Source organism: Eleutherodactylus coqui, chromosome 11 (assembly GCF_035609145.1).
Source record: "Eleutherodactylus coqui strain aEleCoq1 chromosome 11, aEleCoq1.hap1, whole genome shotgun sequence".
NCBI lineage: Eukaryota > Metazoa > Chordata > Amphibia > Anura > Eleutherodactylidae > Eleutherodactylus > Eleutherodactylus coqui.
In genome coordinates, this window is record NC_089847.1 from 79,074,263 (window position 1) to 79,095,012 (window position 20,750).

Below are 20,750 nucleotides of genomic sequence, written 5' to 3' on the forward strand. Positions count from 1 at the left end.
TGTTCGTCGGTCGTCAGGCGTCTCTGTGAAAAACTGCCAGACCTTAGAGCACCTCAGCCTCTCCAGGGTGGCATGGCGCGAGGGGGCGCTTTGGGAAACAGTTGGTGGATTATTCGGTCTGGCCCTGCCTCTACCCCTGGCCACCGCACTGCCTCTTGCAACCTGCCCTGCTGATGCCCTTGACTCCCCCTCTGAAGACCTGTCCTCCTGAGTAAGCGTTGCACACCAGGTGGGGTCAGTCACCTCATCGTCCTGCTGCTCTTCCTCCGAATCCTCTGTGCGCTGCTCCCTTGGACTTACTGCCCTTACTACTACCTCACTGCAAGACAACTGTGTCTGATCGTCATTGTCCTCCTCACCCACAGAAAGTTGTTGAGACAGTTGGCGGAAGTCCCCAGCCTCTTCCCCCGGACCCCGGGAACTTTCGAATGGTTGGGCATCAGTGACGATAAACTCCTCTGGTGGGAGAGGAACCGCTGCTGCCCAATCTAAGCAGGGGCCCGAGAACAGTTCCTGGGAGTGTTCCCGCTCCTGAGCAGGTGTCATTGTAGTGGAGTGAGGAGGCTGGGAGGAAGGAGGAGCAGCAGACAGAGGATTCGGATTTGCAGCAGTGGACGGCGCAGAACTGCGGGTTGACGATAGGTTGCTCGAAGCACTTTCTGCCATCCAGGACAGGACCTGCTCACACTGCTCATTTTCTAATAACCGTCTCCCGCGTGGACCCATTAATTGGGCGATGAATGTGGGGACGCCAGAAACGTGCCTCTCTCCTAATCGCGCAGCAGTCGGCTGCGACACACCTGGATCAGGAGCTCGGCCTGTGCCCACACCCTGACTTGGCCCTCCGCGTCCTCGGCCGCGTCCACGTCCTCTAGGCCTACCCCTACCCCTCAGCATGCTGTATTACCAGTGATTTGATTTCACAGGCAGGAAATAAATTGGCGCAAGACTGCAGGCCAAATATAATTTTTTCCCTTTTTTGAAAACGAAAGGCCCCACTGCCTCTAGTGAATGAATAATCTAAGTTTAATAACTGTGCTGTGGCCCTGCTAATGTGTCACAGAACGTGAGGGTAGCAGAGTTATTATAACTCTGGCAGAGCAGGTATTTTTTTCCCAATTAAGGAAAGCAAATGGCGAAGCCAGCAGTAAAACGTAGCTGGGTGCGTCTGATTTTTAAACGTTGCACACGCAGCCGACACGTACACACAGCCCTTAGGACGGACAGAGGCAGGACAAATAGATTTTTTTTCAGTTTTTTTCCACCAAAAGGCAGCACTGCGTATATTCAATGAACATGAGAAGTTTAATAACTGTGCTGTGGCCCTGCTAATGTGTCACAGAACTTGAGGGTAGCAGAGTTATTATAACTCTGGCAGAGCAGGTATTTTTTTCCCAATTAAGGAAAGCAAATGGCGAAGCCAGCAGTAAAACGTAGCTGGGTGCGTCTGATTTTTAAACGTTGCACACGCAGCCGACACGTGTCCACAGCCCTTAGGACGGACAGAGGCAGGTCAAATAGAATTTTTTTCACTTGTTTTACAAGCAAAAGGCCGCACTGCGTATATTCAATGAATAATAACTGTGTTGTGGCCCTGCCTACACAATTCTTTCCCTGCAGTATCAATGGAGGGTGCAATGCTCTGCAGAGGCGATTTTGAGAAGAAAAAAAATATGCAGCACAGCTAACAGCAGCCAGCACAGTACTGCACACGGTTAAATATGGCCCTAGAAAGGACCGTTGAGGTTCTTGAAGGCTACACTCACTCCTAACACTCTCCCTGCCTATGCAACACTTCTGTCCCTAATGCCGGGTGCAACGCTCTGCAGAGCCGATTTTGAGAAAAAATAAAATTGCCACTGCTAACAGCAGCCAACACACAGCTATCAGTGGCCCTAATAAGGACCTTTGGGGGTCTTGAAGCCTACACTAACTACCAATTCTTTCCCTACAGCAGCTCCGGTACAAACAGCACTGTCCCTCATCTAACTCACAAGGCATCTGAGGCGAGCCGCGGGAGGGGCCGACTTTTATATTAGGCGGACACCTGATCTCCCCAGCCACTCACTGCAGGGGGGTGGTATAGGGCTTGAATGACGCAGGGGGAAGTTGTAATGCCTTCCCTGTCTTTCAATTGGCCAGAAAAGCGCGCTAACGTCTCAGGGAAGGAAGTGAAATTAACCCGAACACCGCATGGTGTTCGTTACGAATAACGAACATCCCGAACACCCTAATATCCGCACGGATATCAAGTTCGGACGAACACGTTCGCTCATCTCTAATAGACATTCTTCTTCATGATTGTGTGACAGAGAGTAGAATTCATGGTTCCATCAATTATGACAAGTTGTCAATGTCCTGCAGAGCAGCCCCAGACCATCATGCTACCACCACCATGTTTGACTTATAGTATGATGTTCTTATTTTTTAATGGGACTCATGCTTTCCAAAAAAAGTTCCACCTTTTGACTCATTAGTCCACAGAATATTATCAAAAAAGTGTTGGGGGTTAGCTAGATGTGTCCAAATGTCTTTCCAAGATCTGAATTCATCTATTTCAAGAATGTTTGTTGACCTCCCCATTCAAGAAGAAATGTTTCATCATAGAACAGCACCTAATAGGGAATACATGAGTTTATCTGAAGTTGCTTTGTCACCCATTCTGCAAATTCTATCCAACGGCCTGGGTCATCCTCCATCAGGTGTTGAAGCATCTGCAATTTGTATAAGTGCTATTTACACATAGAAAAAATTTGCTTTATGGAGGCATTGCTAACGCCACATTCTTGAGGCAGACAATGAATTTGGAAAGAGTTTTGGCAACTACACTGTGGGAATGGAAGGTCTGGTCAGGTGGTGTTGATTGACATGCTCTGCTACAGATAACACCATACGTTGCCTGTAATGGAGAAAAATCACTGTTAACGTGAAAACAAATAAAGTTATGTTAAAATGAAGCAGACCATTGTTTATCTTATGAAATTCTCTACCAGCATGATATATTACACACCTACCTTCTCATTGGAAAAATTAAAGTTGAATCCAAGATGGCGGCATTCAAGATGGGCGTCCTGTTGGTGACATGATCTAATGGGTTTCCTACTGCCCCCACAGCTAGTATGCAAAATTTTGTCACCGTCTACTAAGCTATTTTTATTCCAAACTTTAGAGATACCCTGTTTTCTCAGGTATTTAGCTCTTGGAAACGTCTGTAGTTTGATAATTGCTTCAGTTCATGGCATTACGATATTGTAATCCTGCAAATAATATAGTCTTTCAATGTTTTATCACTTGATCGCTGCACAGGGTGACTTCTGCTTGTGTAATATTCTTTCACTCTTCTTGCAGCATATGGAAAAGTTTTCCTTGTACGCAAAGTAACTGGCTCAGATGCGAGGCATCTTTATGCAATGAAGGTTCTGCGCAAAGCAGCCCTGGTTCAAAAAGAGAAAACCGCTGAACACACACGAACGGAGCGCACAGTTCTAGAACATGTGAGACAGAGTCCTTTCCTTGTGACCCTTCATTATGCCTTCCAGACAGATGCTAAACTCCACCTTATACTAGGTAAGCAAATGTAACACTTTGTTCATTATCAACCAAAGCTTTAGCGCTTGGTCTGTTCTGTCTCATGTGCATCTCTATACAGGATACATTTCAAAACGGAGATCTATCACATCATATGTAGTTTTAACAAAAGTGATTAAAGGCATAGAAAGCTGAAATTTGCTAGTGTGCTTATACTTTGTGCAAAATGTAAAATAAAAAATTGCTCAAAGAAATAATTTTCCTTTCAGATTCCACCCTTAAAGGGGTTGTCCCGCGCCGAAACGGGTTTTTTTTTTTCAATAGCCCCCCCGTTCGGCGCGAGACAAACCCGATGCAGGGGTTAAAAAAGAAAACCGGATAGTGCTTACCTGAATCCCCGCGCTCCGTTGACTTCTTACTTACCTGGTGATGATGGCCGCCAGGATCTTCACCCTCGGTGGACCGCAGGGCTTCTGTGCGGTCCATTGCCGATTCCAGCCTCCTGATTGGCTGGAATCGGCACGTGACGGGGCGGAGCTACGAGGAGCCGCTCTCCAGCACGAGCGGCCCCATTCAGAAAAGAAGAAGACAGGACTGCGCAAGCGCGTCTAATCCGGCGATTAGACGCTGAAAATTAGACGGCACCATGGAGACGAGGACGCTAGCAACGGAACAGGTAAGTGAATAACTTCTGTATGGCTCATAATTAATGCACAATGTACATTACAAAGTGCATTAATATGGCCATACAGAAGTGTATACCCCCACTTGCTTACGCGGGACAACCCCTTTAAATACCACCAATGTTTACTGGTAAATGTCTGAGAAGCAATGGAATCCGTAGTACATCTGCATGCCATCTTTTTCAACAGCTCCATTGAGCAGTGTTTAAGCTGAAGTTCCTAGGCCCAGATGCAAAATCTGTAACAGAGCCCACCAATTTTACACATAATTTATAGTACTGGTCGGTTTTCTCTCTTAAGGCCCATTTACACCGGACGAATGTTGGGCAAACGATGCCCGACACTCGTCCCTGCACGTACTCGCTCCCATGCTGCTGCACAGGATTGAGTATTGCTGGCTCGCTCAGCAGGGGGTGGGGCAGCTGGAGGATATTTCTCTCTTTGATCTCCCCCACCCCTCTCCATTCACTTAACACAGCGGCCGTTTAGTACTGAACAGCAGCTGTTTACACTGAATGATCATCCTTCAGGATTTTATGCAGCCTAAGTGATGATCGTTCAGTGAAAACAGCAGCTGTTCAGTACTGAACAGCCGCTGTGTTAAGTGAATAGAGAGGGGTGTAGGAGAGCGAGGAGTGAAATCTCCTCCTGCCGCCCTGGGTCCCTGCTGAGAGAGCCAGCGATACTTGCTCCTGTGCAGCAGCACGGGAGCGAGTATGTGCAGGGACGAGTGTCAGGCATCCTTTGACCGACATTCTTCCCGTGTAAATGGGCCTTAAGCTGTAGCAGTGCAGCCACACAGCTTTTATTGTCTTCCTGCAAAGTACTGCTAAAGACTCGTGCATGGCACTTCCTCTTTTCTGAATTTCGAGACTTCAAGCAGGAGAAAGAGGAGAAAGAAGGATGAAGCAAGAAGTAGCAGAGCACCACACCTAGGCTGATCGCACATTGCCTGAAGGTGGTGGACTCAACCAGGTAGCACAACAGCGACTGCACCAACAACTTGGCCAGGTGTGAGTTGAGCTGCACAACTAGATGACTGGCACATAGTGTTGTTTTTTTGCTATAGATTTTGTTATGGATAACTGACAGGACAGAGGAGGATCACTAGATGACGATGATGATGACAAGACTCTACTGCCTGTGGATGAGGCCTGGCTACTAAACAGATGACAGGGATTCAGAGCAGCAGCAGCAAGGTCTTGATCATGTTATGGGACGATTCGATTGCTCCATGTGGCCTTGTGATGCTGCTCCATGTAGCAAATCTGTATAACATTAAAGGGGTTGTCCCACGATAGCAAGTGGGGTTATACACTTCTGTATGGCCATATTAATGCACTTTGTAATATACATCGTGCATTAAATATGAGCCATACAGAAGTTATTCACTTACCTGCTCCGTTGCTGGCGTCCCCGTTGCCATGGTGCCGTCTAACTTCAGCGTCTAATCGCCCGATTAGACGCGCTTGCGCAGATGGGTCAGCGCTGAGCCAATCAGGGGGCAGGTCTGACTCACACCCCCTTCACACTCACTGCAGGCCGGCCGCGCGGAACTCCGGCTGCCGGGAGCAGGTGAGTATATATTTTTTTTTTATTTTAACACTTTTCTGGATGAATTGCAGGGAAGGGCTTATATATTTAAGCCCTTCCCGACAATTCATCCCGCGCACACTGGCAGCCCATTGCTTTCAATGGAGCCGGCTGTATTGCCGGCTCCATTGAATTCAATGGGCAAACATCGTTCTTCTCTGCCACAGCTGTTACAGCTGTGGAAGAGAAGAATGATTTGTCTTCTATATGTTCTCTATGGGGTCGGCGCTGCTGCCGCCGGCCCCATTGAGCGCATATAGAGAAGAGAACAGGAATCGCAGATCGCAGATAGGTGCGATCTGTGATTTCTGTTCTATAATTTATCGGACGAGCGCATAAAAAGCGCTCATGTGTCCGATACCATTGCAAAGCAATGGTTTTTAAAAATCGCCGGACGCATGCGCAAATCGCGCGAAAAAACGCCCGTCTGACTAAGGCCTTACACTGTAGTTTTCAGGACAGCAAAGTTTTAGCTTTATCTTTTTAGTGACACTCTTGTTACTTTACGTTCTTCTTTTTTTATGTATCCTAACAGATTATGTAAGTGGTGGGGAACTCTTCACTCACCTCTATCAGAGGGATAACTTCTCTGAAGATGCAGTACGGTTTTATTCTGGAGAGGTTATTCTGGCTCTGGAGCACTTGCACAAGGTAAGACCTATCTAACTGCTTTTATTGAGTTTGATATACTTATTTACTGCGATGTAGACAAAAGGGCTTCTTCTGACCTCAACAACCTTCTTCTCCAGTTGGGAATTGTATACCGAGACATTAAGCTGGAGAATATATTATTGGACAGCGATGGCCATGTGGTGCTGACAGACTTTGGCCTCAGCAAGGAGTTTGTGGCTGAAGAGGTGAGTGACTATTGGGAATAAGGGGTTATTACTTTTATGTTGTCATCATTTGTTTTATACCTACCTGTGTCTCCGTTATACAGTGTGAGCGCACGTATTCCTTCTGTGGCACAACAGAATATATGGCACCAGAAATAATACGAGGGCAGGGGGGTCATGGCAAGGTAAGTAATTAACGTAATGTGTAAGCTGTTCTACGTGCATTGCTATAATCGGAAAAAGAGTCATTAACATTCAGTGTCTCTGTTTATACAGTCTGTGGATTGGTGGAGTTTAGGAATCCTTATTTATGAACTACTGACAGGAGCTTCTCCATTCACACTGGAAGGAGAAAAGAATTCGCAGAGCGAAGTGTCCAGGTGGGATGAGAAAATATAATGAATTATATGATTGAATGGAAGAAACGGGAAGCTTAGCAAATATGCAGGGCATGCACATGTACAAAACTCAGTAAAATACGCACACATGCGCACAAAAACGCAACACCCATCATGCACATGTACGCGTAAGTACGTTTACACCCATGTGAAGCCGGCCTAAGAGATAACATTTAATTCATATGTTTTATATGATGTTAACACTCTAATTTTTTATAGACTGTTCAAGAAACATAAGATTATTAGGGGTCTGCTCTGTTCATATAAGAGCTTGTTCACACCTTGTTATGGCTTTCATCCAGGGGACCCATTGGTGTTTCCATTTAAAATTCCAAAGATGTGTATGCCTGTTTTTCATGCTTGTCGGATCGCTGTATAATGTAATACTACGGTATTTCATTGTACTGTAGGAGTGAGCAAACGATCGCAAGTGCAAGGACGAAGAAAGAAATGTAAAAATAGATTTTAAAACGTTTTATTTAAAAATATGATCTGACAAAATAACGTTTTATTTATCCAACAAAGTAAGCATTGAAAAAATAATACACAATTCCAGAATTGTGCTGTTTGGTCACCCTGTCTCCAAAAAAAAGCTTTATAAAAAGCAATCAAAAAGTTGTATTTACCAGTAGAAACCGCAGGACAACCTGCAGAAAACGAGCCCTCGCACAACTATGTCGAAAAAATAAATAAAAAGTTATGGCTGTCAAAGGATGGCGGCAGAAAATAATTTTAGGTTTTTCCAAAGATATTCTATTTTGTAAAAGTAGTATAGCAAAAAAATATATATATATATATAAATTTTGTATCGTCGTAACCGTACTGACCCATAATATAAAATTAGCGTGCCATTTTTGGTGCAGTGTATACGCCATTAAATACAAGACTTCCCCCTCCCTCACCTCCCGAAAATAGTGGAATTTCATTTTTTTCAATTTCACTCCAAATAGAAAGTTTAAAAAGTTATTCAGTACATTAAATAGTACAACTGAAAGATACAACTCTCCAAAAACAAGCCCTCAGACAGCTATGTCGATGAATGAATAAGAGTTAAGATTTTTCTGGAATTGGGGAGCAAAATTTGACAGCAAAAATAAAAAAAAATGGGCCACAACCGGTGTTAATATAATAAGTGAGAAATTAACCATGGAATTAAAGATAACACAAGGAACCTTTATCACTGCAGGCGGATTCTGAAGATGGAGCCTTCGTATTCCTTCTCTTTAAGTTTAGAGGCTCGTGATCTCCTTCAGAAGCTGCTCCGCAAGGATCCTAAAAAACGACTTGGGGCAGGCGGGGCTTCACAAATAAAAGAACACCCCTTTTATCGGGTAAGCGACCACCATTCTCTAATTTTGAATGTTTTGGAGCCAAGGCATCTTACTTGATTTCTCTGTCCAATAGGATTTTATCACTAATTTACTAAATTGTCTATTATAGGGACTGGACTGGGAATCACTGTCTCTCCGTAAAGTCACTCCTCCGTTCCGTCCCTCTATCCGCAGTGAGACAGACGTCAGTAATTTTTCGGATGAATTTACCAGTCTTGATCCGGTGTACTCTCCTGCTGCTACTCCACCTTCGGGTGCTCGTATATTCCAGGTCTTGTAACATATGTTTAAAATATTGGCATGTTCTAAATGGGTTAATTATCAAACCTTTAATAATAATTTCTATTTTCTTCTTCCTATTGGCGCCCTTTTCCTCTGCTAACAAGTGCTGACGGACAATGAGCATGCTGGTCAGCCTTTGTTTATTATGTTACATGGGGACATGGTTGGCTGTACGAAGATGAATGATCGTTAGTACGTTCCTCCCTGTATAGCTCTCATTGGTCGTCTGCACATCCCCCTGTTTACGATAGATGAGAGATGAGCAACTGACCAGTGAACATTTTTATGCTCCTATAAATGAGCAATTCAGCCAAAACCTAGCTTCTACATCAGTTGATCATTGGCACATTTACAGGGCCCATTGATTGGACAAAGAAGTGTTTGGGTGAACATTCGAGTCTAATCGTCGGGCCGTGTAAAAGGCCTTTCCATTTTGCTTTAAGTCCCATTTAGTTGTTTCAGTGATAATGATTTCTTGCCTATGTAATAACTGCTGTTAGTACGAATATCTGAAAGACATGATGGTTTTCATTTTACACACACTTATATATTCTAATCAAATATTATAATCCTGCAGACGTTTTCTTGAAAGCAAAGCAAAGACATAGATCTCATTATTGGCATGGCTGGCCTTTGGTTGGCTGGCTTTCTATACAGGATTATTTTGGCCATTTTTAACCACCATGGAGGGAACGAAGCGTATGTCTACTTTCACAGCAGCTTTTTAAAATTTGAAAATAAAGCAACTTTGCATAAAGTGCTCTAATTTTCTATAGTTGTTTTTCTCTACAGCTCTTAACAGACCAATGCATCTTCATTGCAACTATTACAGTGTAGTCTGATCTTGTAGTTCTATTCTCTTCCCCCAGCCACTTACATCTTGCTAACCTGCTGCTGAAGACCAGCTCCCCGCTCTTCATCTCTCTCCATCCTCAGGATCACCTAATGATAGCCTTCCTTCAAATTCTTTCTCTTCCTTGCCCAGGATTCTCTCCCCCTCCATCTCGGGTATCATCTCCCACCCAAAGGAGTAACTTGAAGCTCTATATATCTGGTATCATTTATAATATCAGATTCTTATGTGGCAGGGAGGCTTTTGGGCCCCCCTCAGCACCAGGGCCTGGGTGTGACTGCTACCCATGAACCCCCCTATAGCTACAACCCTGTTCCCACCTAAGAGATATCATCCCCTCTTTCCAAGTATCACCCACATCCATGGTATCGCCTCCTTTCTTGTCTATCTCTCACGCCCCCCCCCTATCCTAAGTGTCATCTCATTGCCTCCTTATGCTCTAATTTATTTCACATACATAATATACATATGAAAACAATTTTCTTTTGCTTTCCCACATAAAAGTATATTTTTAATCTTGTGGGAGATTTAATCATGCAACGCACATCCTGCATATCTAATAAGTGAATCTCTGATGCAAAAATAACTGCTTAGTGTTGCTGAGTAACTTGTAATGCTGCTTTTTGGTCTTAAAGGGAATGTATGATCAGAAAAAGACCTATTGCTAAAATAAAGTTTCTTTAAAACATTCCATTGAAACTATTTAGCATTGCTTTGGGGTATAATTGATATACAAGATAACACAAGTACCTTTATGTTGGAGAGCAAGAGAAATTACTTTTATATGTACATTATGTATGGCTCCATACATTTCAATGGGGAATACAGAGATAGTCGAACGCAACGCTCAGCGATTTTCGTCAGCCCAATAAAAATGAATGCAGCAGTGCCGCACCATTCATTGCAATGGGCTGATGAAAATAGTCAAGCACAGCACTTGAATTCTGTCTGCATCATTAAGAGGAATGGAGCTGCTGCGCATGTGCGACCATCGACTCCACTGCCCACTACACTACAGAAATGGAATAACGAATCATGAAATGGGAAGGCCATGGGTCGCCCATTATCGGGATCAGTAGGGGTCCTAGCAGTCTGACCCCCCCAACGATCGATCAGTTTACAACCATCCAAAATGAAAGAAATGACCCATCAGCAAACTACCTCTTTAAGTGCCTAACAACCGTCCCAACGATTATCGCTCCTGTGTCTTAAAAGGAGCAATAGTCGTTTAGTAAAAGGAGCTCGTGTTCTCTAGCGATCTCTTCCATTCGCCTGCCTCCATTCAGCCTAAAGGGGCAGTCGCTCAAAGATGATTGGCTACCTACTTACACGGGCCGACAGCTATTTGGTTTTTAGGTCCGTTAAAAACCAACCAATGCCAAGCAATGCTGACAAGTGAGTGATTCTTGCTCACTTGCCCTGTTGAGTCCTGTGCTTACACGGGACAACAATTGTCTGTAATCGCTCTTTTGAGCTATTACTCTGATGGCTAAATATACATTTATGGAGTTTTTCCCTAATTTTCTGTATTAAAAAAAATCATAAAATTTCACAGTTTTTCATACTTACCGCTAAACCACTCAGTAGGCTAACACTTCAGCCACTCTCACACATGGCATCGATAATACGCTGCGTTTTTTATTTTAACGAACCTCATCATTCTGATAAGTGGTAAGGTGTGCATTTAAAAAGTGCGAGAATGCGCCAAAATACGGCAGACAGCTCTCGAAAATCATGGCATTAGAAAACACTGTGTTTGAGCGCAGGTCTGCGAGGCCCCATTGGGAGTATTGTACTGTAATTAGTGCGGCATTCAAAACGGTGCAGTAAAAAGTGCATGTGTGAGTAGCCTTCTTGTTCTGTAGAGATCACTTTGCAGTAGTCTCATTATCCTCACAGGCAGAATTACAATCAAAGGTAAAATTCTGAAAAAAACACATAAGTAAACAATAGCTATCAGTTTCTTGATTTAATTGATATAAACAATCACAGAAAATGTAGCAGATTTTTTTTTTTATTTGCTGCCTTTTTCTGTATCTCAGGGTTATTCCTTTGTGGCACCTTCTGTCCTCTTTGGTGTTAATGCGGTCATGACAGATATGCCGGCTCCATCTGCTGACAAACCCGGCAGCCCTACCCTGGCACTGAGTGCAGCTATGAAGGTAAAAGTGTTGCAGTATTCTGCTTTGTTTTTTAACCAGTAGTTAAACAGTAAAATCTGAATCCCACTTTATGTTTTACTTATTCTTCATCTGTACACCTTTTCTCTCTTTTTGGCTTATTTCTAGGACTCTCCATTCTTCCAGCAGTATGAAATGGATCTCCAAGAACCCGCACTAGGATCTGGTAGTTTTTCAGTCTGCAGAAAGTGTAGACATCGACAGAGCAAGAAAGATTATGCAGTGAAAATCGTGAGTAAGAGGTTAGTTGGATTGTATTTTGTACCGGTACAAGCTACACTTGAGAAGAACACCCAGGAAATGTTAGATTCTTTGTAACGCTTATCATCGCCAACTAGAAGCAAAACCGTTTGTCGTAACCCTTTGAGGACACAGACAATTTTTATTTTTCTATCGACATAGTCGTTTAAGGGCTTGTTTTTCTTTGCATGCTGAATTGTATTTTTCATTGGTACCCTTTAATGAACTTTACAATGTATTGAACAACCTTTTAAACTTTCTTAACGATTTGAAATAGAACTAAAAATCAAGTGCACTTTTTTGGGGGGGGGGGGGGGGGGACGGGTGGAGTGGCCTCATTTCATAGCGTACACCATGCAATAAAAACGCCCGCTGCATACAAACCCTGTGCACAACCAGGTAAATCGTACAGTGGAGGTCCCAAAGGGGTTAGGGGACGGTTTGTGATATTTAGACATACAACTCATACGCTACATTGTTTTTTACACACAGTAGTATCTTGTCCTATAACATAGATCCCATTTTTCCATTTTCATAGGATGGAGGTGAACACTCAGCGAGAAGTAGCGGCTCTGAAGTTATGTCAGGGGCACCCAAACATTGTGAATCTTCATGATGTTTTCCATGACCAGGTCTGCTTTCTTTTACTACTAAAACAGCAATTATTCTTTTCCCTATGTCCATCTGCCTTGCAGTAGCAACATGTGATATGTAAAGCAGCCCTTAACCATGCAGGTCTACATTGAATGGAGTATTTCGTGGCTTGTATTGAGGAGCTATGTATAGTCTCTAAGATTTGGGGGGGGGGGGTTAATGCAAATTACTTGATTTGTAAGCATTGAGGTGGGATCAGAAAAAAGACCATCCTGAATGTGACAGAGCAGATATTCTCTATTATTGGTAAGAGGGTGATAATATAAAGAAAAGTTCCTGTATCATGCGGGTAATGGGAGGTCTGTACAGGGATGGCAGTAACTGGCAGTAACTCCCTGATGTCACTCACAGACGCTCCAGACCCTCACTTACAGACACTCAGAACCAGGAAGTATGCCAGATTTTTCGGACTAAAATACGCACTTTTAAGCCTAAAAAATATTGCTAAAAGTGTGTACATCTTTTGCTCTGATGTCAGGAGGGCCTGGCAGCGCTAGACCCTTATGACCACTTCCATAATGATCATTAAGACTGGAAACCCCACCAGGAAATACTTTACCTTCTCTGCAGAGCTCCAGTACAGGCACAGCTGAGTATCACAGGCTCTGACCTCTGGGGCTTTCTCCCAGCATCTGCATGTACAGGAAGTGCAGTAATGCTGACATCAGGAGGAAGTGTCAGAGGTCAGAGCATGTGATACACAGTGGTGCCAGGACTGGAGCTATGAGGGGAAGGTAAAGTACTTCCTGGTGGGGTTAGTGCCCCATCGGAGGTACTGGGGGCTATTATTGCTACTGGGACCACTAAGCGCCGTTACTGCTGGGGCTACTATTACTACTGGGGGCACCGTTGCCACTGGGGGCTACTAATACTACTGGGACCAATGGGGCCATCATTACTACCGGGACCACTATGGGCTACTATTACCTCTGGAAGAGCTAACATTAATACTGGGGATCACTATTACTACCAGGACTACTGGGGCTGCTGTTACTACTGGGACGGCTAGGGAAGAATATTACTTCTGGGGGCCACAATTACTACTTAAGGGCCATTATTACTACTGGGGGCACTGCGATGAGGCACAATTACTATTAAGGCTGCTATATACAAGGTCCCTGAAGCTAAACCCTTCACTTCTTTAGCCCACCAGGAAAGTTTTAATTTGTATGAAATATTTTTATCTTATGTTCTATCGTCTAAACCTGGGTGCGTCCTATAGTCCAATAAATACGGTAACTATTAACCTTGCTCCTTGACAAGTACTTTATCCTAAATATTACACCCAGAGAGTGTATCTGGCTTTATAGGGAACCTGTTACCACCTATGAGCACTGAAGTATGGGTGTGCATGTGCTCTCCCATAGAGAACTTTGGAGTGCGTGCACACAGCATGCTGAGATGGGTTTGCTGCACTGTCTGTGTGCCAACTTTCATGGGTGACTGTGAATGAAAGGGGAGTTGGGTGAGTTTAAAAAAATATATCCCCAGTCTCCTTGGGACCTGCCCTATGAGCATTATAATTTAGTTTATGGTGTTCATAGATGGCAACAGATTAGCTTTAACATGATTCTGAGATCTAAGCTCTAGCATTATCTTGTAGTCAAGGCAAAAAGTCACTTATTGTATACAACTTTGGCAGTAAAAAAGTTAAATGCAGACATGTCCTTGCACAGATGGCCAAAAAAGTAGATTGTAACCTACCAGTCTACTTCAGACTACCAGCTGTGCCTGCAGAATACCCCCTTAACCACGATCATGTCCACTATAAATAAACATGTCCGGAAGCTAGTAATAAGTGCCCAGCACTGCACATACCGGTATATGGTACTGTGACCTCCGGGGCAATGTTGTAAATGACATAATAGCAGGTCACTTTATGTATGGAAAATGATATTTTCACTCTTGGTACAACCCCTTTAACTACTTGTTAAGGTAATTTAGTTCATTTGTTTCCTGGCTTGAGTACAGCAAATATTTTTGAGTAGACTCCACAACCTTTTTGACTTGAAGGGACTGGTTCCAGGCTCCCTTGTTTTATAAAAACTCTTGAAGCAGGAGGTGAACGTGAGGTATTGCTTCAGTAGAAATATGTCTGGTGAGAACAATGTTAGCTCTAGTGAGTAACCAAAGATGAAAGACTTGACCCAAGAGTCTGGAGTAGTCCTTGCCCATTTTGAGTAATAACTCTCCAGCCTTGCCCCCACCGGTGGTATGCCGTCATAATTCTGATGGTTTATTCTTGCTGTTTGTTTGTATCCTCTCCTCATCATGAGAGATATATAGATATAGACCTAGGTGAGAAGGAGTTGCTGTAAAATGACTTAGATTTATGTCATATGGATAGCACAGGAGCTCAGTCTATGCCATGCACAGTGGGAGCCGACTGTGACTGACAGCTGGCATCCCGTTGCAACATTGGGGATTGATAAAAGCACCGACCCCTGCCGCTACTCCTTTACATGATCAATATTGATTGTGGAATGTAGAAGGTTAACAGAGGGAGGCCACACCCACTGTAATGTCATTGGCCCTCCATCATGAAATCACAGAGGGCCAATGGGTTTCCATTGCAACCAGATGCCAGTCAATAGACTGCCATGACTTGTCATAGACAGAAATAGTGATAATACACTGCAGTACTTCTGTACTGGAGTGTATTATCAGAGCGATCTTGAAATTGGATGTTCAAATCCCCTACAAAAGCATAAAAAGTATATAAAAAAAAATTGGAAATCCAAAAAAGGGTAAAAAAAAAAACCTAACTTTTTTTTGCGCACATTTCTCCTTTTTTTGGTTACATTTTTTTCTATTCATTTTGCCTCTCACAAATGTCAAAACTACAACTTAACATGCAAAAAACAAGCCTTTGCAGAGCTCCGCTGATGGAGAAATAAAGTTCTGGGTTTTTGAATGTAGTGATGCAAAAACAAAAATCGAAAAAAGGAGTTTTGTGCAAATGTGGAAAAACCTACCAAATATATAATTTTGGTATCGCTGTGATTGTAACAACTCACAGAAAAATAGTTATGTCATTCCTACTGCATGATTTTTCACCCAGCGTACTGTCCCTCTCCCCTCCCAATAAAAAAATAAAAATCTAAGCTGTTGAGAATTTCCTATTTACAAAAGCATAATAAAGAGCTCATACAGCTCATACTCTCCTTTTCCCTCTCCCTGCAAGTCCCCCGCTGCTGCTCCAGGCCTCTGCTGTTTTGTTAACAGGCTGCAGCCAGGCCATGACATCCCATAAAACCTGCGTCTGTAACATCGCGCCTATGCACCATTGATCTGAAGACCAACTAGTCCCCCATTCTTGGGATTGCTAGGGGACCCAGTGGTTCGACCCCACTGATCAGCTAGTTATCCCCTATCCTCTGGATAAATAACTTATTCCAACCAGGATACCGTTTTAGGGCTCAGTCACACAGGCGCCGATGCGCTCGTGTTCCTGCACGAAGAAGACGGCCGCACTGCAGGTGCAGACTGCTTTCCGCACCGCCGGAAAAAAGAACACATGACCGGCTCCATTGCCGGCCATGTGTTCTTTCTTCTAGTGGTGCGGAGAGTCGTCCGCACCTGCAATGCGGCCGTCTTCTTCGTGCAGGAACACGAGCGCATCGGCGCCCGTGTGACTGAGCCCTTAAGTTGAATCATAGTTGAAGCACCATTGTGTTGAATAACTGATGTCCAGCCTGATTTCTGAGCCATGCCATACTACAGTTGTTTTTTCCATTGATGTATTGTACACTACTGGTTGAGGAATCTCAGTATAGATCCCTCTGATATCCAGCCAGGCCTTCAGCATAAGGAGTTTTTATTACGAGGACTGAATGGAGTTATACCCAACTGAGCACAATCCAAGTGAGTCTCAAACCAGACGCACATTGTTTTTATTGATTATGTCAACTGGCTACACTGAGATTGCATCCAACATCCTCTTTCCATTCTTCCTGATCCTCCAGATGCTTAGGTCCATTCCTCTATCAAGGGGTGTAGTGATGAGTGTTTTGACCACACAGATGCTTAGTGGTAGTTAACATTGGGCTATTAAAAAAATTTAAAAAGACAATTTTTTTCAAAAACACCTAGTTAAGAATATTTTTTTTATTTTCAAGAGAGGCCATATGAGAAAAAGCACTGCACAATCTGCTACCCAGTTTCTTGCGAGTACGAAATGTCCCAAATGTGGACATAAACTGCTGTTTGGACTTATGACGGTACTCAGAATGGAAGAAACTGAGATTTTGCTGAAATAATATGTGAATGCTATTTACAATTTCACAGTCTCCTAAGGTACAATGGAAACTCTCCAAAAGTGACTCAATTTTGGAAACTATGCCCCTTGAAAATTAAACAGGCCGATTGCAGTCAGCGTTTTTTTCACCACACAGGTTTGTTTAGGGTTTTGTTAACATGTGGCCATGAAAATAAAAAAAAAGTCATGTGTTTTCCCAATAATACATGTTTAGCCCCACATGCTTAATTTTCATGGGGGCAAAAGGAGAAAAAGCACCATGCAATTTGCTAACAAATTTCTTCTTAGTACAGTAATGCCCTATATATGGATGTAAACTGCTGTTTGGTCACATGGTGAGGCCCAGAAGGAAAAGAACGCAGATTTGCTGAAATAATTTTCAGACACTATGCCGCATTCTATTTGAAGGAACGTTTATTGGGCATTTCCATATAATACATTACAAATAGGAAATGGAGAGGACCATCAGCAGCATTTCGTAAAGTTTGATCATCAGATACCCTTTTGTCTTCTCTGGGTGGATCCTCGCCACAGTATACAGAGGAGTATCTTTTGGAGAGTCATAAAAAAACCTTTTAGGGATCAAAATAGGTGTGTTCTGGAATATATATAAGAATTTAGGTAGTAACTTCATTTTGATTAGGTTTATATGACCTACTAGCGCCAATTAGAAGTGAAGCCCATGGGGTTGCCATAACTCCTGCCTATTCAGTGGGGTAAGGTTGTTCACATAGAAATGGTCAGCAGACTTTTACACCACTATCCCATGGTAGGTAACTCTGTCCACCTCAGGGAAGCAAGGAGGGCCAAAGAAAGGGCATCAATCACCAGCAGTCCAGTTTTATCCCAATTGACCTTCACCCCGGAGTATATTCTAAATGTATCAAAAATAGAGAGTACTATGGCCAAGAAAGACTTTCGGTCCTGCAAGAATAAGAGAGTATTGTCCGCTTATAGCGCCACACGTTCTATGCAAGCTCTCACCCGGGACCCCATAATCGCGGTTGACGCTCGGATTTGGGTCGCGATTTGAATCGCTAGTGGTTCAACTGCAGTAGCAAAGATTGCTGGGGAAAGAGGGCAGCCCTGATGCATTTCTCTAGCTAGGAAGAACTGCTTAGATATAATGGTGCTTGTGCGTATCCGGGCCACTGGGAAATAATAGTGTTTACACGCATTTAATAAAGCTTGCCCCAAACCCAAAACAAGTCATCACTTCCCACAAGTATCTTCATTCCACTGAATCAAAGGCATTAACTTGATCAATAAAGACCAGAGTGCGCTTACCTCAATTGGAGTGCGATAGTACAAGGTTAGTGAAGAGTCGCCTAACATTCATGGACGCACTCTTGCCCAGCATGAATCGAATGACCGATTGATCAGTGTGTATGATGTGGCTAAGGGTCCTATCGTATTGCCAGTATTTTTGCTAGGATTTCAATTTCATTGTTTATGAGGGAGATAGGTCGGTATGAGCCAACAGTCCCCTGGATCCTACCCGGGTTTAGGAATCAAAACTACCAGAGCCTCACGCATGGTCGCCGACAAGATCTCCTCCTGAAGGATACTATTATATAATACGAGGAGTTTCGGGGCAATGAATGTACAACTCTATGTGAAGCCCATTTAGGCCCAGGGATTTACTATTCAGGAAGGACCGGATAGCCTCTATGATCTCCTCTAGCTCTAAGTTCCCATCCAGCATAGTCATGCTACTCTGGGGTAATGTCAGGAATGTAATAGTGTTGAGATAAGTGTTTAGGGCTTCCCTGAGGCAATTGAGATTAGAAATATACAGAGTTGTATAGAAGTTGGCGAATTCATTATTGATTAACTCCGGGTCAGTAACCAGACACATCCTGGACCGACACAATTGGGGGTATGGTATTGTCCTCACTGGCAATATAAGCTAATAGTCAACCATTTTTGTCCTCTTGGTCAAAAACACAATGTTGAAAGCGCAAAAGCTTTTTCTTAGTGTTGTTGAGCACTAGTAGTCTTTGTGATCTGATTTTTGGGAGGTCGGATAATCAAACTCAGCAATTCTCCTGTAGTATTTCTTAATTTTTACTGTGGGCACCATGCAGGATAGATAGAAAATATGGCTTTTATGGGCTAACGAAAAGTGTCAGAAGCTTTTACATTCACTTTATGAAGGCTTGAGAAAACTGCCCAACCGGTTAAAAACTATGATGCAACACCAACCTCAAGCATCTTTCTTCTATGTCTAAAATATATATATTGCATTATCAGAATATTTTCTGTACCTTAATGAGAACATTTCCGTATTGTAGTACCACTCATATCTTGTCATGGAGTTTTTGGATGGTGGAGAGCTACTAGAACGAATCAAGAAGCAGTCCCGCTTTAGTGAGGTAGAGGCAAGTGGTCTAATGCGCAGTCTTGTGAGTGCTGTTGCTCATATGCACGAGGCTGGAGTGGTGCACCGAGATCTTAAACCAGAGGTGAGGTTGCTAAAAGATCAATTCTACCATTCTACAATTAGTAATATGGATTTATGGAACGCTTCTTATTTACTTTATGCTCCGATTGCTTTACCCAGAATCTTCTTCTGTCATCTCCCGGTGAAGATGCTGTTCTGAAGGTGATAGACTTTGGCTTTGCCCGTCTCCGTCCACCAGGCTCACGACCCTTGCACACGCCTTGCTTTACACTGCACTATGCAGCCCCAGAACTGCTTTCTCGGCAGGGTTATGATGAGTTGTGTGATTTATGGAGCCTTGGGGTAATCATGGTAAGTACTGTATGACCTTTTTTAGTTGACATTTGGTCATAAAATGTGTAATTACCCTTGAATCATGTTTAATTTTGCTACTGAAGAATTTCAAACCTTTTTAGCTGCAGACAATGTGGAGGAAACATACTGTTCTATGATGGCCTAATTTTCTAGAGTCATCACATGAACACTTCCCACAACCATCTGCCACTAATACCAACACTACAGCAGAAACTGATTGGTACACAAGCTGTTGTCAAGAACATATTTCTTCATTACCATGCACAGTTGGGGAGCCTGCAGTCTCAGTCTTTTTGTATATACTGTTCTTCAATATCTAATGTGTCCAAAACAGTTTAAAGAAATCGTTAATCACTTCATTATCAGAGAGATTACCCCCTTCCTTATCAAGACAGTTTGGGCCTTTCCTGCTTGTGCATTTCCGCAATCACAGAGCTCTAGCCCTTTTATCTTTCTGCTGATGTAGTGTACCATGCTTTGCTTTATGTGGGATGACTTTTATTGTACCATTTTGAGATAAATATAACTTATTGATGAACTTTTATAAAGTTTATTTTTCAGGGGAAAATATGGAACAAATGTACTATAATAATAGCACAATAATAATGCATTTCATGGAAATATATTGTTTTTATGTTGCCACAATTAGAGAGCCATAACTTTTCCAGATATGGTCTTTTTTTAATAGCATAATTTTAGGGTGCAAATAGGTTGCATAACTTTAAAGTATTCATTTTTGGGGAGGCGAATTAAAAAAAACAGTTCTGCCATTGTCTTTTGCATTTTTTAATGTCACTCACCATGCGGTTTAAATAACATATTAGCTTGGTTACAATTGTAGTGATAGCATCTATGTGTGTGTGTTTTTGTTTTTTTAACACTTAGAAAATAAAACCACCTAATAGGGAGAAATTGTTTTTGCTGTGAATATAAGGCCTTATTCACATAAACATTTTATCGCTGCTATTTTGCCTCAATAAAGCATCGGGCGAAATTCATGGCCATCTGAAGCGTTGGTTTCCAATGCATTAGTTCAGATGGGCGATTTTCAGGAACGTGAAATCGGACGGATGCAAAAGATAGCGCATATGCTGCAGCCGGCCGCTTTTACACGTGGCTGGAAAAGATAGGCCTTGTCCTTTCATTTCGCTGCTAT

General features: G+C 42.9%; 1 protein-coding gene across 1 annotated transcript in view; it reads left to right on the forward strand.

The window, feature by feature from the left end:
• The window catches only part of LOC136582004 (ribosomal protein S6 kinase alpha-4-like), a 48,456-nt gene that overhangs the window by 17,999 nt on the left and 9,707 nt on the right, over nt 1–20,750 (forward strand). Inside the window, exons 3-14 of the mRNA XM_066582728.1 lie at nt 3,349–3,567; nt 6,340–6,455; nt 6,554–6,661; nt 6,745–6,825; nt 6,917–7,020; nt 8,225–8,369; nt 8,479–8,640; nt 11,547–11,666; nt 11,793–11,926; nt 12,463–12,556; nt 19,131–19,301; nt 19,400–19,591. Coding sequence (XP_066438825.1) covers nt 3,349–3,567; nt 6,340–6,455; nt 6,554–6,661; nt 6,745–6,825; nt 6,917–7,020; nt 8,225–8,369; nt 8,479–8,640; nt 11,547–11,666; nt 11,793–11,926; nt 12,463–12,556; nt 19,131–19,301; nt 19,400–19,591 — 1,646 coding nt within the window. The remainder of the gene's footprint in view (nt 1–3,348; nt 3,568–6,339; nt 6,456–6,553; nt 6,662–6,744; nt 6,826–6,916; nt 7,021–8,224; nt 8,370–8,478; nt 8,641–11,546; nt 11,667–11,792; nt 11,927–12,462; nt 12,557–19,130; nt 19,302–19,399; nt 19,592–20,750) is intronic.